The sequence below is a fragment of the Falco cherrug genome, chromosome 13, assembly GCF_023634085.1.
Source record: "Falco cherrug isolate bFalChe1 chromosome 13, bFalChe1.pri, whole genome shotgun sequence".
Lineage (NCBI taxonomy): Eukaryota > Metazoa > Chordata > Aves > Falconiformes > Falconidae > Falco > Falco cherrug.
The window spans coordinates 23,468,000-23,493,007 of NC_073709.1; the positions used below are offsets into that span (position 1 = coordinate 23,468,000).

Sequence of the window (25,008 nt, forward strand, 5' to 3'; positions counted from 1 at the left end):
CCTGTGCTAGGTGGTGAATTTTGCTGGTAACTGAATATTAATAATAAAAAAGGTATGGGGCAAGCATGAATAGGTGCAGGAGGATCTTACGAGGATCTTCAGTGGCATAGCATCAAAATGGCAGATGAAATTCAGTTCACTTAACATGTTAACTGCATGAACAAAATCCAGTCTTCCTATCTCTCAGCTGACTATTACCATCCAGGAGACAGCCTGGCATTATCTCAGTGACAATCCAATGAAGGTATCAGCTCAGCAGCAGAAAAAAAAAGCAAGCCTGAGCATTGTCCATTCTTGGGAATGCCATTTTCCCTTGGTAGGAGGCCATGCAGTGCCCACATCTTTATAGATGCAAACTTGTCTATGACTTTATTTGGAAGTAGTGCAAAAAGCTCCAAAAGTGGTATCTGGCTTGGAGACTCATCTTCTTCTAGGCTGGGTTCCTGCAGTGCTTGAGCCTACCATATGCAAGTTCATAAATGCATCACATATAAGCATTTATCAGTTGTAAGCATAAGGCTCAAGCATATATGGATTTATTGCGTAGCTCTGAGGCAGCATAGCAGACTTCTGTCTGCACAATATGGAAAGTAGCTTTTGCCCTTCTGCTGCCCCTGCTCTGATGTCGTGTTATTTTGCACCAGTCTTTCTCACTGATTTCAACATGACAGCTTTGCTATATGGGCCTGCTTCTCAGACAGTTGTTCCTCTTGTGGTATCTGCTCTGTAGACAGTTCCACCTGCATTTGTTCCTGTCGCTGCCACAATTTGTTCCTTTTACAGCCTATTACTTTATTTGGAATTCCTTCTTCTGCTTTACCTGGCCACATTTATCAGTCCTGGATGGGACTTTTACACACCACAGGGTTGACATACAGGCAACTGTTAAACCCTCTGGTTTTTACATTCAAGCTACTGTTGAGCTCTGTAGTCCCTGCAGCCTTCTCCCTATAGCAGAAAGCACGTAGCAGAGCCTGACAGGGTTTGGAGAAGAACAGTGGGGATGGTGAAAGGGTGGGACAGTTTCCATGCACTGAATGATCGTGCAGGTAAATTAAGTCAGTAGCTGTAATGTAACCAAATGCTGCCGTGAAAAAGCTGGTAGATGGAGGAATTATAGCAAAATTTTTTCAAGGGCAATTTACAGATTCAGAGCAGACACACGTGTCACCTTCTGTTTTCTAAATGCTTTTCATGAAAGTTAGAGTAGGAGATTAATACTTTACAGAAGTCTGGAAGTTATTTGTTAAACAGTTTCATTTTGCGGTAGTATTTTGATCTGTCTATGCAAAATTGTGTCTTCTTTTTTTCACTGAAGTAGATAAAAAGTTCTGTTTATTTTCTTGTCCTCTACTCCCAACTATTTTGCTAGGGAGAGACATAACTTTAATACTCAAGTGTTTCTATTTATTAAAATACTAAATGTACTCCTTTTTTTCAAATGGGAGGGTGTGGAGGATAGTTTGGCAGACGGGCCAGTGGATTGTGAGAGACGGTCCTGTCATGTATTCATAGATGTGAAGCTCCCCAATAACTGTGGCAAGCAAACGGTGTATTTCCAAGGTGAGGCAGGCATCAATATTTCAGCTGCTTTCAAGCTAAGTCCCCCAGATTATTGAGTGGTTTTAAATTTTGCCTGAGTTGCTGGGAGTGTTCATCACCATATAACAAAGAACATCATGCCCTGGCAACCAGGTCCTATTTCCTTGAAGGTTGGTGGCAAAATCCTTACCATTTTGTCAGTACCAGATTTAAATGTCTGGATCTTCTTTTCTCAGGTAAACTGATTTTCTACAAAGACCAGGGTATTTAAATCTGAGCCTTATTATGTCATATGAAAATTTTAGTAGAAGCTTATCCCAGATACATTAAACTTTACTGCAGTCAGCCTTATTTCTTTCATATACACTTTCAGTCTTAGAAAACACCATCAAGGTGTTGTTCTTAAGAAATTTTCTCCAAGTGAGTGGTGAGGCCATCTCACAAGAAACTAATTTTGGTTAAGCTGCAATGCTGAATTTTACACAGCCTGTGTTCGATACACTTGCTGCTCTGTACTGGGCTGAAGATCAATTGCCTGACTCCAAAAATGAGTCCAAGTTTTGTAACATCAATTCCCTGCAGGAAGCTGCTGTTTTCAGCTGTTGAGCTGCTTCAACTTCTGTAGCGGCAGTCCTGTCTTTTATCACATAAACAGTTCAATGCACATTGCCTTTTATTCTGTGTCATGCTGCAAAACAAAACAAAACTAAAAAATCTAAAGGAGTCAAAAAATATTTTATACTTGACATACAATGAACTGTGCTTCCTGGGGGAAAATTACTAATGGCTCCCTCTTGGTGTAAGGGACAGAGTGAGAGCCATAGTAGTTAAGCTCTGGTCCACTGCATTTAGGAGAGTTTAGCCCTGAGGGATGCAGAGTAACTTCAAGACACAAAGTTTATCAAGGACTAACGACTTCCTAAAGAATGTCTGGAGTTAGTCTGGGACTTCTTTGGAGGACTACTTTTCGAAGAGGGAAAAACCACAAAGGGATTTCTGTCTAGCTGATGCTTGGTTCTGTATTCTCAATTCGTATGCTTGGGGCCATACCTATGCAGAGGGCACCTCTGCAAGTACAGGAATACCCACAGGCTGTACCAGTAGGACATCTCACATAAATCCATGCTTTGTACCAGTTCAGTGAAACTCTTCCCTGGGTTGAAACAGCATATAACGGCAGGAATACTCTTGTAATTTCTACCAGCAAAATGATGTAACACAGTGATTGAACCTTATTATACAGCTACCTGATGTGTGCAGCTTAGTTGTAAGGGACATATAGCTTTGCTAGGGCATTTGATAGCATCTTGCTGCCTTATGGTGAACAGTAAAATCACAGGCCCCATTGCAGCCACTGGGGTTAAAGACCTTTCCTTGCAGCAACAAGATCATTCTGGTTTTGCTAAAGCATCCTTTCCAGTAAGCCTGATGTTGACTGAAGGTGACACCGTTGTGAAGCTCTGTGCACATCACTGTATGAGCAAACCTGCTTGATGAGATGCAAATCTTACATCATGATGCCATTTATGGAAAAAAAAAATAAATAGAACCTGTCTTTATTGCAGTAAACCCTGTGTTGTGCTGGCAACACGTTGGACAAAATCGCTCAAAACCATCCCAAAACACCTATTCTTATAAACCTGCATTGTTTCTAATTGCTGCTCCTGAGGAAAGCGAGCATGGTTTCTTCTCCTAAAGTCATTTGAATCTGCTTTGGCTGACTTCAAAGTTGCAGTAGCTGCCAGGCTTCTGAGCAGTAAAATAAGGCAATAGACAGGTGTGTCCTTTTGTTGTCCTGTATTGTATTTATGACCTAAACATTTGAAGAATTTTGTGATTCCAGTTGCTTTACAAATACCAAAGGGAAACAGAGGCACAGAGAGAAGTAGCAAGTCAGTAGCAGAACTGGGAATACATCTTGGCTGTCGTGCCTGCTGTCAGTCACTAATAGGTCAGCACTCATTCCGCCATGTGATGTGCTTTTTCACAGCACTGCTTAGACACCAAGTTCTTTGAGGTTTGTGAATGGAGCTCAGTAGCACAGAAGGGAGAACCAGAAGTGATCATGAAGCAGAAGCACAGGAGTGTTAGAAGATTCTTGGGCTGCATTGGCTTCTTGAGCTGAAAGTAAAAAGTCTTCAGTGAGAGCAGTGCATGCAAAATCCACTGTATTGTATATACAAAGGGTTGCCATCACTTAGCCATCTCTCAATTTGTTTGACCTATGTCAAGTTTAGAAAGGTAAGTCCTTGTTTAAAAAGTCATGATCATGCACTAATGCGAAGGTGTCTACATTGCAGTAAGCATTGCTGATCTGTCTCAGTGAATCTGGTTCATGCATTACAGTCAAATACACAAGCTTTATCTCATGCTTCTTTTTTAAGTAACATTATTGCTGATGAAAGGTTGTGAGATGAGGACAGGAGAAACTAGGAGAGTCAGCATTTACCTGCGTTGAGAGTCTAGAAGAAATGGCAAAATGTATCTTGTGAAATGAAATAGCTTTTTCTGTCCCATCCTCCATTTTCCCTCCAGGGTTGTCTGTCTTGGTGTATGCATCTGTCATGCATGGATTAGGGATCCTTTATGATCCTCTTGTCTGTGTTTGTGGGGTTTTTTCATTCCTCCGAAAATCTGCCCTCACCTTTGCTGCCCACTGCTCAGGTAAAGTGGAGTACTGAGAAGTCCTCTGCACGGTCTGGGCTTTTGATGGCTCCTAGGGAATGCTAAAGATGAGCTGGAAGATCTGTAGGATGCGTTCGGTTTAGTTTCTGCTGCTCGGGCCATGATGGAAAGTATGATTTACTTTAAACAATTACTGGATAGAAACAAAACGTAGTCTGTGAAGCAGGGAGTGGACCCCTCTCCCATTCTGCCACAGTGGAGTGTGCAAGGCACAAGGATACAGAAAATCCTAGGGGTTTTATGTAGTGACTCTCTGAGCCATAGAGCAGCATCCAAAGGAGGCAGAGCTGAGTCCAGCATGAGGAACAGCTCCAGTGTGAGCCTCCAGCAGAAGCCTCCCAGGGCAAAGCATGTTTCCCTTTGGGAATCTAGTCTAATATAATTATCACCCCAGCAAGTGCAATAGGTATTGTTGCTACAACATGGTGTGCAGGCACTACTATAAGCATGGCCACTAACAAAGTAAAAAAACCCACTGAATACCCAGGTGTCCCATCTTAAAATGCTGAGTCTTCAGCATGATTGTGAAAAAATAAGGGTGGATTTGGGGGTCTTTTGTCCTGCTTACACTTCTGCACTTTCTGTATCTTCACGCTGTCTATGGTGTTACATAAAATATCTATGATTTCATTTCAGTGCAGGCACAGTAGTATATAAAATAGCTGTAAAACTATATAAAACAACTGTACTGCTTACAGTAACCCTCCTGTACTTCTGTTACAATAGTAAGTGCTGACCCATCAGTTCTCTTGAAACTGACACCATGGCAGTGCAGTACTTAGCCAAGGACAGACGTGTTACGAGCACTTTAGTCACTGAAGTTAATTACATCAAGACCTTGTATTACATGTAGTACTTTGACAAATTCGTACTGGTTTTGAAAGATGACATGAATTACTTCCGTGACAATTTATAGAAAATTCAAAATTAATTTATAGTCTGATCAGATCTCCATTAATCAAAGATAGTGGTTATTTTGTTAGAAAAAGTTAACGTTTACTAAACACTTTTTACTACCATCATATGAGTTCTGCAGGAGTAATGTAATTAATATTTCAGTTCAGCTTTATGTACTGCTGCCTTCATTAAAGAAGTTGGCTACTGGCAGCATTTGTATGTAATGTTCCGATAAACTTGACTGAGATAGAAGGTTAAGTCCGCTTACATCTCTAAGAGGGAAGACATAAAATTTTTCCACAGTAGTAAGATTACAGCTATAATGAAGCTGCTGGTCAACCTGTACCAAGCCTACAACTCTTTGCTGCTGACTAACTTCAGTCTTCAGACTGAAACAAAATTGGCATGATTAGCTGTGAAAGAAGGCTCAAAAGACTGGGCCCATTTTTCCAGGTAAAGGCTACCCTAGTCAGTAGTAACTGCAGTGTACAAAGCGATGATTTTTAGGGGTGTCTATTGCTATATGACCCTCGATATCCATTCTGCATGTACAGGATGCATGCACACACCAAAGGCACAAGGCAAGTTGAGCTAGTGTCCGTGCTGAGGCACGCTCATGAGCAGTGTGTTGTATTTCCAGCGGACATCTGGTAAGTTGAAGTCCCCCGCGAGGACAAGGGCTAGTGATAGTGAGACTTCTCCCAGCTGCTTGCAGAATGTTTCATCTGCCTCTTCATCCTGGTTGGGTGGTCTATAATAGACTCCCACCAGGATATCTGCCTTGTTGACCTTCCCCCTGATCCTTACCCGTAAACGTTCGACCTTGTTGTTAGCGTCACCAAGCTCTAGGCAGTCGAAACACTCCCTGACGTAGGGGCTACCCCACCACCTGCCCTTCTAGCCTATCCTTTCCGAAGAGTTTGTATCCATCGGTTGCAGCACTCCAGTCATGCGTGTTATCCCACCATGTTTCTGTGATGGCAACTATGTCATAGTCCTCCTGCTGCAATTTTTAGCTGGGAGTGGGGATTGAACTCTGTGCACTTCACTTTAACCCTTTGATATTTATTTTTTCAGCCTTTATCTAGAGTGATGCCAACACATTTGAGTCACCTTTCTGCTTCCGTCCTCCTCTGTACTTTTTATTCATTGTGTTTTGAGGCCTCCAATAGCAAATCAAAATAGAGACATGCTACAGCCTCTTAATTATTCTACCCAACCATTATAACATCTGTTGCAGTTTGGATTAGGATTTAAAACAAATTAAGCTCCATTATTTGTTATTCTGAAGTCATAGAAGATATAGGGGCTTCAGCAAAAGGGAAGGTAGAGTTGTTAGTAAATTGGTAATGACCTTGGTCCATCTGCCAGGGTAATTTTCCTGCCTTGGTAACTGAAATGTATTCAAATGCAATTTAAAGGTCATCAAGCATGCAAGTCAAAGACTTAAGCGTTCTGATCAAAACATTAACTATTGTGTTTGACTTTTTCTTTTATGAATGGCTGAAGGATCCTGCCAAATGATAAATTTCTCTTATTTAATCAGACTTCTTTGTTATGACAAACTTTTGACTGCAGCCGAGCTCTTCACTTGAGTCCAGAACTCACTGAAACACTAAAGGACAGAGGAAGGTCTTTTAACCATAGTTGTCTTGCATTTCTGTAGCAAAGTGAACACTGAGACAAATCCCAGTGCAAAATAATTCTTCAAAGGGGAAACAGAGGGTCATCTGAGCAGCCTTGGCCCATACAATGAGTATAGTGTGAGCAGACATGAAGGATTCTAAAACTTTGTCAGAAAAATTGATCCAAAAAGCAGAACTTTCAAAATCTATACTGGGTGCGCCAGTATCTAGTTAAAAGATTTTTTAAAAGAAATGAGTAAGGCAATATATGGTGGCCGAACAACCAGTTTGTGCATTTTAAATTTCCAAATAGAGTAAAGAACCAATAAAATAAATGGATACTTTTTAAATATCCATTTTCCTGTGCAAAAACCAGCTGCATCCAGTGACCATGCATAAATTTTTGAGAAACTCTTCCATGTCATCCAGAATATGTAGTTCAGCATGAGGCATTGATTTTTAGTAATAATTCATGTAGAACCAGTAGTAGATCCAACTGAAAATAAAAGGGAAGGGAAGAGTATGAACCCTCTGTCCTCTCTATTAGGTATCCTAATTGTTGCCAAAGAAATTGGCATTAATCTCCTTGTCAAGGTCAGGACTAATAGTGCCTTCAGAAGAAAGATAGCCTATTTCAGCAGGGTGAGCTGTCTCTCATATTCCCTGTCTCTTCCTTCCCAAAATGGCAATCTTCTGGATCTTCTCCATCTAATCAGTGTAAATGATGGACACCTTGGCATCTTCATTTGGCAGTATGCTTTCACCAGCCTACCAAGGGTTGCCAACCTCTAGCTTTGGCAAGCCTAACTAAAATGAAGCCACTCCCAGTCCAATTAACCCCATTCATGTTTTTACTGCGTCCTCTACACAAAATCATGGCTGCCTTTCTTAGTAGCTTGTTTTCCATTGCTGGCTTTCCTTCTGCCACCTTACCACACCCAGATCAGATCAAATAAGATACTTTGTTCACCTCAGATTTTAAAATACACCATTTTCACATTTCTTATGCCATGCTAAAAATATTAGCTGCATAGCCCAATTACCGTTGGGTCATTTTTTTACCATAATGGTGACGTGAGGCATGATGCTAACAGAGGAACAGGACCACTGATCTGTCACCTGTAGAGCTGTTCCTCATGTCTTGTTCTTCCCAGCGCATGCTCCATCCCGTGCCAAGGCACTGCGTGCCCACATGGCCAGGCTTTGTGCTGCCCTGCGAGCCCAGCGCTCCATCCTGCTCCAACAGCACCTTCGCCTGTGCCTGGCCAGCCCTCTGTAGCCACTGGATTCTCCTCCTCAGGTGGGTTACTTCTCCACCTTAGTGTTTTAGTCTAAAAAGAGGGACGTGAGAAAGTGTTGTCTGGACATGTAGTGATTGTAAACAAAGATGTCTGATCATGGTCTGGTCCTACTTGAGATGCAATATTCATTAATTATCCCCAAATTATATTTAATATGACTAATCTGTGTGGCCACGCCATTTCGCATGAACTGTGATCTTTGAAATAAAACAGATCAGATCCAGCTTTGTTATATCAGATCCTCTGAGCTGATGTGATGGTGCCTATATTAATTAATTATTCTGGTTGTGTGGCTGATCCTGTAAAGAAGGCAACGTGCACCGTGCGTGCTGTGGAGAGGTTTGCAGAGATGATTGTTTAGCAGGGACTGTACATATGGAAATTTGTTCTCATTTCTTCCTTTGTGCTATCCCATTTACAAATGGAAATGATGCTTCATAGCCAGTTCTCATTATATTTCTCTCCCATGAGATGTGAAATTAGCACTAGGAGAGATCCCACAGTGGCTGAAGCCTAGTCTCTGCTGTCGAGGCTGCTCCACCAGGAAGGGGAAGCACAGGAGCAGCAGGGCCGGCAGGACCCAGTCCTTCACTGGGGTCAGCCAGGGTTGGCCAAGGGGGCAGCGAGGGCTGGGCAAGGCGGTGGTGATGAGACAGGGCTGAGGTGGAGCTGGAAAGTTAAGTCGCAGTCAGGCACAATATGCATACAGTATATGCGTAAACAATATACTTTTATACAGTTAAATACAGGGGCAACGTGGAGGCCCCTGCTAGGTCTGCTCAGGGCAATGAGACCCTGCTGGTGCCGTCATGTCCCTGACAGCCACATAAGGCCAGCCATCTTCTGGTGAGGGTGTGGAGCAAATGCACCCCTCACCCCTTGCTGCCCTCAGGGTCGTGTCGCTTAGCCTGGGGTTGTACAGCTGACTTGCAATTAATCTGTTCCTGCTTTACATCAACAGCAAACATGATCGAGGCTGTGAATCACTGAAGCGTCACTTCATTGCACACCTGGGCAAGGAGACAAGTATCTAGTTGAACACTACAAAGTTGATGTGTATAAATGGCTCACTAGTTTCCCCTGGAGATGTGTATGTGTGTGTTTGTTTTGAGAAAAATGTGTATATTAGTGCTATCAGCAGTCTTGTTAAAGGTTTGCAGCACTGCTTTTATTACATTGAATTGCAGAGCACAGGTGGGACAGAGATATAACAGCCATACATCAGACCATGCTCCTTGCTAGTTTTAGTGGGCCAGGGGAGCACATAGAAGGAGTCTACCTCATTGCACTAAACTGCAATTTATTAAATGAATTTAAATATAAGCACTAACTTTCTGGTAAAGCATAGTAATACTGTTTTACTTGGTTATAGTTTGATGTAACGTTTGATGTAAATAGTTTGATGTAAAAGAGGTGGTGGTTGTGAGGGGCTTTTTTCTTCTAGAAAAGGGAATATGCTGCTAAACATAGAACTTTTTAAAAAGGTGGGGGATTCTTTTTACAAAATCTTTTTGCAGTTGCAGGCTTGTTCCTGTATATGCTTTGCTCCACCAGTGCAGCCACTTTACCCAAAAGGAACGTTGTGAGTGACCCCATTCAGCAGCTGTTCAGGAAGCTTTCTTAAAACAGGAAAGTTAGGAAAGCAGCTAGGCTCTTATAACAACACTTAAATTTTTCCATGTGCATTCCTCTGAGCCACCTACAAGGCAATGAAGTGTTGTTACCCTCAGTGTGCAGATGAAGGGGCTCAGGCTGGCGGAATCGTTTTTATCTCCGCTACCACACTGGTAGGTAACCCGCTCAGATTTGTGCTAATCAAACTTCCTCCCCTCGGGTGGCTGCTTACTGGCCTGAGACCAGATCCCAGGAAAGCAGAGTGGGGCATAGGAAATGAGCTCCCTGGCAGATTTAGCATGTTGATGTAGCTACCTGGGTATTTCTAATCTGTGTTTCCTGATGTAGGTGATAATGGGTTTGCTAGCTTTTGCTCCAGATAAGCTGCATGTTTACACATCTCTCATAGGCAGACCTGTATTTTCAGATACTCCCTGGCCTCTGCGTCACAGAGAGCATTTCTAATTCACACAGAGAGCAAGGAATAAGGTATTTCCTCCCCAAATTTACTAGATGTACTCTTGACACAAGCATATTGTCTAATTTTGACCCTGAAGTCAATTTAAATATTGATATCTTTCAAATAATTTTAAGTTAGTTTCTTTGTTTCAAATGGTTTCGGGGTGGACTAACACAGACTTGTTTCCCAAAAATTAAAATGTATTTAATCTTACCCACAAACTATCTGTAATTGAACTATTTTACTTGTGATTTTTCTGTTCAGTTGCTATGATTATATGGGCTGCAGCAGCGTGGGTCCATCTTGTGCAGGTGAGAAGTGAAACGATTATTTTATTAGAAACTGGTCAACTGAGGTCAGCCCTGTGTGACCCTTTTCCTGCAGGTAACCCGCACGCAAGCTTTACATTTCATGTGACATGCCACTAATGTGATGGAGATTGGTTGTTGTCAATGTTTTCTGTTGGCTGAACACTGCCTTCAGGCACCCCTGTCCTTCCAGGGCTGCCTGCCTTAACTCCACATTAGCCATTTTCCTTTTGGTGATGCTGTGAAAACAAGACACAAGCAGGTTGCGTACAACCTGCAACTAGCAGCATTAAAAATGCTTTAGTCCTGAATCAATTGCTGTGGTTCAGTGAGCGACTGCAAGATTGCCTGGTTACCTTATCTGTGCACCTCCATCCCTCAAGATGTGTGGATTTCGGTTAAGTGAGAACTCTGTTCAGTGACCTCACTTGTAGTGCTAGCTTTACATTGATACAGCAATTATCTCAAATGCAGTCTTCCTGTAAATTACCAATGTGCTCTCAGCCCTTCTCTTACTGCATTAAGCTCTAGCAAGTCATATAATTTTCATTACGCAGGACATTTCAGGTAAGAGAGCTCTGTGATAAGAAGTTGCAGTTTGTTTATTGCTAGTGTAGGTGGTTGTAAACAGTTGTTAAATTTGTCACACTGTCTGATTTTTTTCTTATTCTTAATGCTGTGAAGGGACAAGGCAGTGCCATAGAATTGCTGCAACAGTCTGGGAATGTAAATGTTTTTGAGGATGACAAGGAAAAATTGTAGATTAAAAAGTGTGTTGCAGGTAGGAAGGGGACTGTGAATAATTCATCCTTCAGTAATTCTTTATATTGAAAAAATAATTATTTTATGATCATTTAAGCATCTTATATTCATGACTGTTCCAGGGTACCTTGGCTAGAAATTGGTTTGGGAAATAAATTACAGTACTTCACTGTTTTACCCAAATGTTTGCTTGCTGATGATTGATGATACCTGTCTGAATCCCTGGTTTAAATCCTTTGCTTTTGAGAGAATACTCAAGAACTCCCTAGCACCAAAAGGTTAGAGAAGTTTTTGTTGTATGCAAAAAGGCTGGCATACAAACCTAAATCCAAGAACTCCAATTAGATTGATACAGAAATGTTCCTGAAATTTCAAGCTCTAGTGGAGAGGAAGTTGTCACCCTTCTGCTCAGCATGTCTTTATATACATATATATATATATATATATATATATATGTAACACGAGTATCTCTGCTCAGTAAGAGACAGGCTCGCCTCAGGGTCCTGCTAGGCAGCAGCAGTGTTCCCAGTTCTGCTTTTGGGATGCTCATATTCTTCTGGGGAGTTAGCTCTATTTTCTTGTTTCATCTTGCAACTGTGACAAAAAGAGGCTTGTGGCTCTGATGTTTTGATTGGCGCCTATAATGCTCTCAGCAAATAATTACAAGTGAAAAATGCCCTAAAATCTTTGCAAGCGTTATCTTTCTGTAATTGTTCACATTGTATTTAAGGAGGTTGTTCTGGGAACACCTTGAGTAGACATTTGATAAGGGCAGTGCTGTCCTTACGCATGCCAAGTCAGATGTATTACTCTAAAATGTTTTCTTTGCATAACACTTTGAAAAGGTAGCTCTTTAGCCTTGTTTCCAGGTAGAAATGCATCTTTATTTACAATAATGCTTTTCAAAGCTTTTGTCTCTGTTCTAAAAATACATGAACAACACTGAGATTTCATATTTTGTGGGCTTTGATTTCACATTAGCTGTGTGTAATCTTTCAACTAAGGACCTGGGAGGGAAAAGGAGGGTTGCTTTGGATTTACAGATTCGCCCCTTCTTAATCTTGAAACCTAAAGCTGTTTGTTTAGTTTTCCTTTCCTATTAGCAGTTGTGGCAGAAACATTCTTCCAGGCAGTTTTTAGCAGTCTTCCTTACACTTAATCCATGTTTGTGCTACTGCTGAATTTGATTCTTTCGATTTCTGTTGAATTACTCCAGGGTCAACCTGAAATGCGTGAGACCAGGATTACTGGCTAAAATCTCAGGCTGTTTTCCACGAACTCTCTCTGCTGGAAAAAATAGCAGAGGGTGGAGCTTTATTTTAAAACATGAAGCAGAAGGCATAAGTCCTATGAGTCTTTTGTGCTTTATAGAATGTTTAGAAGTAAAAATGCCTAAGGTAGAAACATGGTCAGATAATACCACAAAAAAAATCCTCAAGAAATACAGAATAAAGTTACCAGCATCATCCTGCTCACATTCTGTGATACATACAGGGGAAATGATCTATGTTGTACAGTGCCTGGAGAGGTGCTAGTATTATGGTTAGTTAGCAGTAAATGAGGTTCTGGCTCCAAAGACAAAATGTAGAATCTATGCATGCAGATACCAGCATTATTAAGTAACACAGCAGGTTATTTATTTATGTACATATCTAATGCAATGCAAATAGTTTTGGCATCATCACTGAATTGTGGGGAGAGGTGCTTCATGAAAGCTATAGGATAGGCCTATCTTTTGAGCTCTGTCTATGAAATTGTTTATTTGCACCTTAGCTAGTTAATAGGAAAAAGTATGTTCGGTATCCCTAGCCCTGACATAGGTTGAATTGATTTCCTGTTGTTTAAGAAAGTCCTTGTCAGCACATAACCTTCTTCAGTGCCATCAAGCACAGAAGTAAAATGACTTTAGATATGATGAAGTGTGGTTCCACACAGCCACAACTTTTGTGACTTCTTTCTGCTAAATAAAACCTGTTTGCATTGAGAAAACACTAAGAGACTACAGCTTTCTGCTCTCAGTAATGCTGATAGGGGCAAGTTTCAGTCATCCTGTGTTGCGAACGATGGTCCTGGACTGCTACTGATCCATTTTCAGTTTTTCTCAGCAGTGGTAAGTACTCCTCAGAAAGCCACAGCTGTAAGTATTCTCCAGCACAGTATAATTTTAAATTCACGTAAGTAGACTACTATGTTATACGTTTGTTAATGTCTTTAGCTGGAAACTACTTCATGTCTACTGAAGAGGAAGCTTTTGCCGGTATACCTGGCTGAGGTTCAGATCTAGACCTGGCAGCTAAGGATTTTGTCCTTTTCAGTCTTGTTTCCAGATGCTGTATGGGAGAGCTTTTTTTAGTCTTACAGCATTTCTCTGGCTTTCCTCTGAAATACTTCTTATTGTACAGTAATACTTTTCCCGAATATTTGGACCTTACCCACACTTGAAGCTTAAGTATCTCCAGCACCTGGAAATCTACAGCATTAAGGTCAGTCTGGAGTCTCCCAGGCTGGTTCCCCTTGGTTGCATCACTCTGCTGCTCTGCTTCCAGGCTATGCAGTGGAAAGATGTGGGAGCTGTTTGCTGGGAGCCAATAGTGGGAGAAGGTGGCATCTTGAATATACAGACCCTGTGAATCTGCGCTGCCGTACGTGGGGTGAGAGGATGGAGATGCCCAGCTGGGACTTTGAGGGCTGTGCATTTGCTGGCAGATTTTATTGCCTGTCCTTGGCAACGTGTGCAATGAGGAGGCCGAAAGTAGCAGCAGTTCAGGTTAGGGCTTTCCTTGCCCTATGTTTTCTTCTGCAATTTAATTCATTATCCTCTAGGTACTGGATCTTGCCTCGCTATCCTTGCAGTTATCCCTGAATGAATGTCTGGAAGTAGAATCCTAGAATTGTTTAGGTTGGAAAAGACCTTTGAGATCATCAAGTCCAGCCATTCATCCAGGACTGCCACTAAACCATATCGCTAAGCACCACATTATGCATTTTTTAAACACCCCCAGGGATGGTGATTCTACCACCTCCGTGGGCAGCCTGTTCAGTGCTTGACCACCCTTTCAGTGAAGAAATTTTTCCTATTATCAAGTCTACACCTCCCCTGGCACAACCTGAAGCTGCTTCCTCTTGTCCTATTGCTTCTTATCTGGGGGAAGAGACAGACCCCCACCTGCCTACAACCTCCTTTCAGGTAGGTGTAGAGAGAGATAAGGACCGCCCAGCTGAGCCTCCTCTTCACCAGACTGAACCCCCCAGTTCCCTCAGCTGCTCCTCACAGGACTTGTTCTCTAGATGTGATTTGATATCCTTGGTTTGAGTGCTCCCACACAACAGCCAAGAAGCCAGTAAAGTGGAAGTTAAATTCTCTACATTGGCTCTTCTTTCCAGGCCTGTTTGTTAGCAGCAGAAGTTTATGTATCAGCAGCTGAACTAGAAGTATGCAAAAATAAAATGCTTATTAGTAAAAGCTCCTGCACAAGGATACAGGGTGTTCACAGACAGTAATGCCTAAGTTGGTCATTAATTTAGAAAATCACCCCAGCTGCATTTAAGTACTTGAATAATACAAACTTGTAGCCCCTTCATTTTATGTTTTAAACCCAGAAACTGGGAGCCTTAATTAGTCATTAGGCTAAGATTTCAAGTATTAAAAATTCTGCTGGATTTGAAGAGGAGCAGCTACAGTGAGTATTGCAAGCACTTTATTTTTAAGGGCCTATCCTCAAATATGGATTATTTAAAAAAAAAAAAAAGAAGAAAAAGAAAAAATTTGATCACCAATGCCAGGAGAGTAGGAAGAATTTAAATAATTAGAAGACTGCTTCCTTGGCCACGTCTTGTATCTGCAGCACTTGATGCACACAGAAAAAGTCTTCTAATAGCACTGCTCAAGAAAATAACTGCATTTCTAATCAAATTCTCTAAGTGGTATAGAGCTTGCAGAGCTGTGGGAGGATAAACTGGGGGAAAATTCTTTAAATCAGCTTTAGATCACTGCCTACTCTCGCCAGCTCAAGCAGAGTATACAGAGATCAGTGGAGATGGGGCAGATGTGATTGGGATGGGGTACAGCTGGGTGATTTAGATATATAAATAAATTTTCTGTTGATCTGATTAAGCTGCTGTACCTCAGTATAGCAAGCAATGCATATATGCTGCAGCCACACAAAAAGTGAATTACATGTCTTCATTTGTTATCTTACGTGACTACTCTTCTCTGCTTTTGGCCCTACTATATAGTAATACAGTAAGTTTACTTTACCACAGAGAGGGTATAATTCAATATATAGAAGAGCTTTTCCCAGTTTTGTACTAGCTCTGCTTGTATCTCCCATCTCTGAATTTTGTTCTTGGATGAGCTGTAACACTAAAGTGCTTAGGGCAATGCTGTCAGCCACTAATAAACCACCCCAGAGCTTGCTAAGGGTGAGTCCAGCAATAGCAGCATTTGATTAGAAACTGAAGAAGTGGACAATAGGTATATATATATGTAGAGAGACAGACATAGATACATATGAAAACATGAAAGCTGACTTTACTAAATTCCAAATAGGTCTAATGCTTCCATAATTGCTTCTGTTTTCTTTACACCTGGGAACAGAGTTGTTTGCTATTTATTTTACTAATTATTTACTAATTACTATATAATTTCTTAAATGTTTGGCTTAATGTATGATAAAGTTAGTTAAGCTAGAAAATGAAGGCTGTTCTTGGCTCTTTTTCTTCACTTGATAATTGAAAATACCCAGGTTCCTGTCTGGGTTGGTTAGAGGTGAGTAAAGGGAGGCAGATGGGAAGGAATTAGCATCTAAGGCACGTCAAAGGAGGTTTTAGGAAGCCTCTCCTCTATAAAAGGTGAATTTGCTATTTATCATCTGAGTGCTGTATTTTGAAGGGTGTATTCTAAGGACAAGAATAGCCCTCAGAAAGAACTTTTTAAACCAAGGTTTGGAAATTATGATTCCTTTCATACTGTGCTTTAGTACCTTCAGAGGAGGAATGAACTCCGGGAGAACCAGAAGTCTCTTCCATTTCTCTTCGTTGCAACACTGAGCTTGGTCTGTTGGAAGAACGGTATCTGTGAAAAGATAGTACAATGAATGTTAGGTTTCTGTTCAGCTGTGCAAATACAGTGCATAATGCAGCGTTACCCAGACCCAGCAGTAGGCAGGGCTGTACGTATCATGTCTGTGTGTACAGAGCAGCTGGAAAACTTGATGCACAACGCATGGAGCAATTTTATGTAAACCAATTAGATCACCTCTAATGTGCTTTGAAGTTATCCAGTCCCACATCTGCGGGCTGAATGCTAACGCAGCTGAAAATAATAGGGTTTCTTTTTCCAAATACTTAAAGAGTAATTGGGTATCAGACTGCACAGTGTTTGTAATACATGCTGTAACGGTCAGCAGGGGTCCACCTGGAAGTGAACAGACCTGAAATTAAAACTAAAAAATCCAGAGTTTATCCTGCGCTTCAAACATTGGGCTAGATAATAGGTTTCTTTCAACTGAGCTTTAGTTTTGAACATGTTATTTTTCTTGAAAATGTAGCGGTTTTACTGGTCTTTTAAGGATGTTAGTAATTGTAGGCAAAAGAGGTCATAGCTTCAAATGCTGGTTTGCTTTGGCTTTTTATTCTGCTTGATGGATTGGTGCGTGTTACTCCCCGCCATCGTGTCTCCTTAATTCCACTTTACAGGGGAGCTGCTTCAGTGCCTCGTCACATGTGAACTTTTGTTTAAGGATAAATTTTCCCAAGTGCTAAGTGTTATAGCACTTCCAAATCAAAGTCAGAGTAAGATGCACACTCCTGAAGTCAAGCTTTTCAAAGAGTTTACTTCTTCTGACATCAGTTGATTTAATAACTGCTCTGTACTTGAAGACTTCTGAGGGCTGTGGTCAAATCACATCTGAGAATAACATTAAGGTCCAAAAGCTGCTAAGGAGGTTTTGGAAAATGCAGCTATGGCCCCTTTCTGTTACATCTCACCCATTGGAAGGAAAATAGGGTCACTTCCTAGTTGTTTTGATGATGATGTGAAACTTGGATATGAAAAAGAATCATACAAGTAATGTTTTGGGCAGTTCTATAGCTGATTAGGAAATTTGAAAGAGCTTCCTTATAGATACATGTTGGTTCAAATTATTTGAACTGAGGTAATGAGGATATAACTGGTCTTTTGAGAGCTGTGATCCAGGCTGTTACTTTTGAGTTTAAAGCTTAGTTTTACCCCACTCGCTTGAACATCCAGAGTGTGCCAGAAACAACTTTCTCTATGTGTCTGCGAAGTATCCAGAAGCATTCTTGAAGAGGAGTAGGAAGTCCAAAGGAAGGAGTAACTCCAAAAGCTGTTCTTGTTGCAGCTAGCTTGTATTACTTCTGTCTTGGCTCTGTAATGAAAACAAGTCTATTTACTATGCTGAAAGCTGAGTACATAACATAGCAAAACATGGTTTTAAACCAGCAAGGCTACTGGGTAGTAGATAATCTGTGTGCAACTGTGTTGCCCCGTGCCTAATTGGGACTGGAGACTTCTTTGGGAGGAGGTTAACATATGGATGGATGAATAAAGCACTGCTGTTACCTCACCACAGCATTCACTGTCCTCTTCACAAAGGAGTTTGTGCTTGATTTTTTTGTGGAGCAGCATACCTGTATAATAGAATCGTGACCAAGTTCTCTGCTTAATGTTTCTCACCCAGCGTTCCTTTGTTAAGAGGGAGGTCCAGCTGCCTTAAAAGAAATCTGTGCAGGTAAAGCTCACAAATATTGCTGGATTTGCAAATAGCATATGAAATTGTCCTTGGATTTACAAATAGTATATATGTTAATGAATACTAATTTATCTTTCCACTACAAAAAGTTATGAAAATCTGAGTTGTCTCATGAATCTTGGCTTTCAAGACTAAAATCAAATTACTGAAGACGGTGAAGAAATTGTAAGATTTAAGGTGGTATGTGACATTTTTGAATAGACAAACTTAACTCAATCATTTCCTAACAGCTTAGTGCTTGATTTAACCCCAGTAATGTTTCTAAGAGTACATTTTATGTGTCTGACTCTGTAGAGAGCTACTGATCTAGAACACAGGCACATACCCTTCCAAGCAGAAGTTGGGGAACGGTACAGTGCAGGCGAGGACGCTGTTTTAGGGTGATAAGGTAAAGCTGCGGAGCCACCAAAAAGAAAAGCCCCTTGAATAGTGTTTGAGAGTAGGAGCAGAATGGGAGTCAGCAAAAGGCCAAGAGAAGACCATAGGTTACACTGCTGGCCCAGGGCAAAAGGAGGGATTTCCTTGGAACTGCAGATCTGAGACCATCAGTGCTGTTTCATTGTTTGGGTTTACAAGGAGAAAGTGTTTAAGCAAGGAGAAGGCTCCTGTGAACTTACCTTGCAAGAGAAGCTCGTGCTGCTGTTTGATTATCGAGGTCACACACCAGGACAATACGCAGGTCATTTACATGCTACACAGAATTTGAAATTGTGTCCTTGCTGGATTAGCACTGCTCGATGTGTCCTTCCCTACAACATCACCTTCTGCAGACCAAATGCTTCAGTCTTTTCAACAGGTTTATTTTCTATCCAATCCTAAAATGGAAGAGATGAGTGAAAACAGTCTAGATCCCCTGCTTGCTTCAGGCGGTCCTTGGGTCACTTCTCGGGTATGAATGCACTTGTGCAAATGCACCAGCCTTGAGTAGACCGGAGCTAATCGAGGATTGCGTAGGAGCAGGATGCAAAACATACCTTTGCTTTTGCTTTGCTCAGTTGCCGTGGAAGCACTACATGTATTCCCCACACCCGGCAGAAGTGCACGTGGTCCCTGTATGGCAGGAAAGGGCCAGCAAGGCCGAGGTGCCTTCTCTTTCAGCCTCCCTTGGAGCTGGCTACTGCCTGTGCAGCAAGAAATGCTTTGGGATCATCCTAGAATACATGTAACAGGATTAAATTAAAAATATTCCCCTTTTCCCTCTCCCAAAGCAGGTCATTTTGTCTTCCCCCTTCCTTTTCATCTTAATTAGATCAGGAGGAGGTAATCTGCTGAATGCAACCCCTGACACCTCTTACTGTACAGGAGAGACTCCCTGTGTTCCTGGAGGATTAACAGAAGCCTGATTACAGGGGCATGAGAGCCCCGTGAACCCAAGCTGCGGACACTATGGAGGAATCTTATCGTAGATCTAAAGCATCTAGAAAAGAGTTCCAGTGCATACCTATGTATTCTGACAAGATCTCTTAACACTGGCTGGGGATAACCAGCAAGTCACACTAAAGAATACTGTTGGCACATTTTCTGTGTACCAGAGCTTTAAAGTATTTAAAAATGCAAAATATGTATCTAGCAAAGTTTCTAAAAGTGCTCTTAAAAAAAAAAAAAAAAAAAAAAAAAAAGGCCATTCTGGACACTGTCCTTTTTAAACTTTCTGTCTATATAAAGCAGCCACCACAATATTGCTGCCAGAAGACACATGTTTTTATTACATCTATTGACAGACTTTCACGTGCAATTTTATCGGAGACAAAGCACAACTGGGCTTTAGCTTGCTGTTGAAGGTGAAATCCAATCTACAGGAGCCTAATTTCACCGAAGAACAAACAAGATTATTTTATTGTTAAAAATCCCTTTGGAGATACCTCAGCAATTTTGTTTTTGTGAAACAAATAATTAAACAGAAAGTATACTTTTCACTTAGGGTGTTTGGAGTGATTATTATTTGTAAATGTCTCCATGAAAATCATTCAGGTTACCAGACTGTATTTTACCACAACACAAGGCCAGAACAATTAGAGATTCATGGAGCAAACACACTATTTATGGGGGGGAGGGGGAAGAAAATAACTTTTTCCAGGGTGAAGTGTTACACTGCCCAGGCTCCCAGAGCACAGAGGAGGGGCTGCAGCACGTGCGGTCCCCAGAAGCGCAGGACCAAGCCCGAGCCCTGCTGCGGGCAGGGTATTAAGCTAAGGCTCAGCTGGACATTAGCACAATTAAGCAGCCTCCAGGCTGGAATTGGCTTGAATCCTGGACAAAGCCAGCCTGCAAAATACCTTGTAAACACACCTTCAGAAAGCGCTTCTCCAGGAGTATCGGGTTGTGGAGAGGTTACAACCCCTCTCCTCCCCTTCTCCAGACCAATGGGTCATCTCATGCCTACCAGCAGGTTCCTTCAGAGCAGAATTTTGCCCAAGAGGGAGCACTGAAGCTTTTCTTTCAAAAGCAGGTGCTGGTATTTTGAGAACGGTGTGCACAAAACCAGTCATACACAACTGAAATTCTTACATCAACAATGGCAATAAAAAAACACACCAAAAAACCCTCAGACACCTTCCTCCCCGCCCCCTTCCCCCAGACAAAATGCACTGAAAAACATTAGGGACTAATGCTGTGGGTTTCAACCTATAAACTCTTAATTTCATAAATTCTAAGGAGAGGAGGAGGATGGAGAAGGGGAAGAGAGATGACATAAAAGGTATGAAGAAAAGCAAAATCATTTACTTGTTTTTTCAATTGATCCACAACTCCACTGGAAAGCAATAGACCTTTTGGCTTGTGACCTCCTGCGTATTGCTTTTAGCTGTTAAAAGTTCAAGTAAAAAGATGGTGACTTTCACTAAAAAGAATATGAAGTAATAGCAAAACATGCCATTTCCCCAAAAAAAGTTTTATATATTGGAGGAGTCAGGTTTTTTAGTTAAAAAGCAGTCTAGCAAGAATACATAAGGCAAATAGGGCTGTCTGTTCTGCACTGGCACAATGGTGTTCTGACCCCATTAGCTGTTATGGGGCTGTAGAGCACATACAGCAATTTTTACACCCAGCTGCAGGGTACCCAAAACAGTCTTGCTCAGATGTTTCCCTAAACTCTTTGTGCAGAACAGCTAACTGGATTTGTTCTGATTTTTAATAACCTGCATTATGACTATGCATCCCTTTGTGCCTAGGAAGCACTGTAGCAATCTTAAAGTGTCAGGGTTCATTCGGGGATCTGCTTGATAGAGCAACCCACTACAAAGGACAGGACTGAAACAGGAGAGTATCATTTAGGTGCAGAGTGGGAATAAATCTGGTCCGGTTCCCTGAAAATGGAAAAGACTAGGGCTGCAGGGGTCACGCAGCCCTGAAGATTAGACAATGCAGATTTCCCCTTTCAGATTTTGTGGGTTGGCTCTACATACTTATGAGACTGAATTGCTAATAAAATTAATTAGAGGCATCATAAGTTGGTCATCCCAAGAGTATTTCTACTTGAAGCACTCATCAATTATTCTGACTAAGATTGTCTGTCTTTCTATTTATAGGCTGGCCATGGGCGACACTGACTGTTCTTGGTTTCCTGTACTGCTATTCTCACGTTGGAATTGAATGGGAGCAAACGTACGCTGTGAATTAGGAGTGACACAAACCAATGATTTTTTTAAGACAGGTTGATGGCTTTTCTACACTGGATGCCCTATCTGCAGAAGGATGTGCCAAACCAAGTCTTTGGTGGATGTATTAAAACAAAAAGCTCATTTAGTTGATTCTGGACTGTGAATTCAGGAATTGAATCAGAAACACTGACAGGCTGCAGCTGGGGATTGGGAGAAATTATGAAGCATTTTCAATTATGTTATTTTTTATAAAATGGCATCTCTGTGACTCTGGGTATATTGGAAGCATGCATCTCATAATAGGTATTTTATATACTTTGAAGATTGGTTTTGTTTCTTCCAATATTTTGCTGCCTCTTTTGAGACATTGAGCAAAAATAATTTTCCTACCTTGCAGAATTCAAAAAGCCCAGTCTCTCACAGCCTCTGCCTAGGGGCACACAGGGCTGTGCCCTGCGCTTACACTATTCCATAAAGGGTGTGATGCTCATCAGTTCTTCTTGATTGCTTTCTAATATAAGAACATTTTTGCTATTCTCACTACTGCAGTAGTTCAGCCTTAAGCTACTTTGCTACAGTAGGTAGAAAAGTCTGCTTTTTCTCTTTAATGTCTTCATTTAAAATTTTGCCTTTAAAACACCACCCTTTTTTGCTAGTCTTGGGAATGGTTTTATTTGTTTGTTTAAAAGGGGGGATTAGGGAGGCAGATCATTTCTTAAGGAACAGCTTTTCTTTTTGATCAAATACGATCTTACAGCTCCTTGGGCTTTAAGCACTCTCTGCCTTGTGTTAAAGCATATAATATTACCTTCATTATGGGGTGAATCCCGCCTTCAAGGGAACTGTTCAGTCTGCCTCTTGTATTTTTATGTTACGAAAGGAGATAACCCAGGTCTGGCTGGATGGCAGATCTGTTCACTCCGCTTCATCCTGCAGTGTCCAGGCAATCAGCTCCTGCAATATTAAAGACACAGTGGCATTTTAAGAACTTTAAAAAAATCTGAATGGTCCAATATAGTGGCACCAAATCAGCCAGACCTGTTACAACAGCCTTTTGGCCAAAAGACTGGGCTGCCCAGAGCTGGGAAGGTCCTGCCTTGCCTGCCAGCATCAGGGCTGCATGAGTGCTTCAGCACGCAGTTTTCTGAGGGAAGGGGAGACCCTGCTCCTGTCTGGCCAAGTGGTGTCTTCCAGGCTATTATTTTTTTAAATTGATGTTGAAGAGCAGCCAGAAGTCTGTTAGTCTTTCTAAAGTTAGACATTCCCCCTAGGCCTGGAAAAAGGCCACCAGTGCTGGAGAGGGCTTCTTCCAGAGCAGCTTCCTGCACCCAAAGCAGGACTCATGTCAAAACTTCTTCCTTGCCCCGCGGCAGCCATTTCAGCCTGTTGGCACAGTTAGCATCCTGCTGCCCATCACTCCTGCAGCTCCAGCCAAGTCTGATAAAGTTTATCCCTTCAACAAGGAATTCAGTCCCTTTAAGAGGCTTCAGGTTAGTGCATGCATTCCTGGTGTCGCTGCTGCTCAGAACTATGGCCGCTGCCTTTTTCCCCTTCATTTATTCCTGAAGAAATAAGAGCAGAGGTTTCAGCTTTCTACCCATCTGGAGATGAAGCCCATCTCTTGCTGTTTCAGAGCAGAAGCTCCAGCCGTTTAAGTTTAGGGAAGGATTCCCACCTCCCGCCATGAGAAAGCCATGATTTCCCCTGGAAGTAATTTCTAGGAGATACCATGGACTGTTAAAAATCAGACTTACCTTGAATGCTGCCTGGCCAGAGACGTGGCCCTCCTGATTGTCTTACGATGATTACAGGGATCCTCTCAGCCACAAAGAAGTTTATTACTCTCAGCTTCCAAATTACTAAAACGATCTGAGATTGGCCTCTATTTTGGAGTAGACCTGAGCTAAGGGCAAGAACTTTCTTAAACTTAATTCAAACTTTCTAATGAAGTGGAATTAGCATTAAAGCAAAAAGTCGAGTCTATTCTTATCTTATCAATTACCATTATTACATGAAACAAGAGGCTACTAAGTGATTAGATTCCAATTTGTATGCATGCAAAAACTTCCTTCTCCAATATGGAAATGACCTTGAGGTCATCTAAAGTATGCTTATTTTGAACTAAAATTATTTTGGGTTTTTTTCAGTGCTTTATACATCTTTCATAATTTTGTATCCTTTTCTGTTTCTATAAATAAAGCTGAAATTGACTGATGGCTTGAGAATGGTCTTGAAAAGCTACGGTTTGGTGTAAGAAAAGTAAGTGCTCCACTGCTGTGCACTGGAAGCCTGCAGGATGGGTGCAGTGCGGACTGGTCACTTCTGTCCCTCATGTGCACTGCATGGACCATACATTCCCTAATGGCATGAGCTTAAAAAGCAAATACACCTTTTGTAGATCAGTTAAGGTGAGACTTCAGCATTCACAAGAGTAGTATGCAGGTCAAATGATGCTTCCCTTTAGACTCTTGCTGTTGCAGTCCAGAGTCAGAAGCATGAAGTGTTTGCACAATTTTAGGGGGAAAAAAAAAAAAAAAAAAAGGCAATTTAAGTAATAGATACTGTTTCTTACACCGTAAATATTTATCATATGATAAATAGATTTCTTTCAGTCTTTCCAGTGGCTCTTTGTCCTGCTACTTTGAAATACACATTTCAAGAACGAGCCCACTCACACAGTTCCTGCTCCACCCTGCCCATACAGCACCAGCAGGCAAGGCATGGGGCGCGCTTGGTCAGGCACGCGGCCCTGTTAAGAGCTCGAGCACGTCACACGCACATAGTCGGTTGTACCTCCAGCTTGGAGACACGTTCCCCAGCGTGACCTGAGAACTGAGTCTTTGTTATCACATGGCACCTGATGTAACTGTGTAGTAACCATTAGTGCCATCCTCCAAGCAAGTCCTCTGTGACAGTCCTAGAGAGGTGGGGGTTTGCAGATCTGGAAAAGACTGAAGCAGCCAGCCCGCTTACAAAAGGAAAAAAAAGAGGGAAGGGGAGGGGGAAAACGAGACTTGAAAATGCTAAGGAAGAGCTGGGTAAGGGACCGAGGAAACAGCTGACAAATTGCCAAAGACAGACACTGGCCGTTCTGAACCAAAGGCAAAGCACTTCTAGTCTGGGGGTAGGGGGGCACACTACTGCTGATGGATCCTAAAAGTCACAAGACTGCAATGACAAAAAAAAAAAAAATCCAAGGTGGTGGCTCTGAAACTGAGCTAGACAGACATGCGATGGCTGACAAAGCTTACAAGTAATTTTGACAAATGTAGTATATGGCTTTAATGGCTACCGCAAAGCTGTAGTAATCAAGTTTCTCGCGCACACGCACACATCCTTCCCCCAACCCTCTCCTTTACCAGCAAAGCCCTCCCAGCCATCATTATTACTGGGGACGGTGAGATTATGCTAAGTGGCTCTTTAGTTCTGCATTGATTAGAGG

The 25,008-nt window shown here is 41.7% G+C and overlaps 1 protein-coding gene across 2 annotated transcripts in view; it reads left to right on the plus strand.

Annotated features, from left to right (window-relative positions):
* HHAT (hedgehog acyltransferase) overlaps positions 1-23,777 on the plus strand; it is a 162,496-nt gene extending 138,719 nt beyond the window's left edge. For both annotated transcript variants that reach the window (XM_055725931.1, XM_055725930.1), the window contains one exon: positions 21,495-23,777. In XM_055725931.1, coding sequence (XP_055581906.1) covers positions 21,495-21,586 — 92 coding nt within the window. In that variant the 3' untranslated portion in view covers positions 21,587-23,777. The remainder of the gene's footprint in view (positions 1-21,494) is intronic.
* The last annotated feature ends 1,231 nt before the right edge of the window (positions 23,778-25,008 follow it).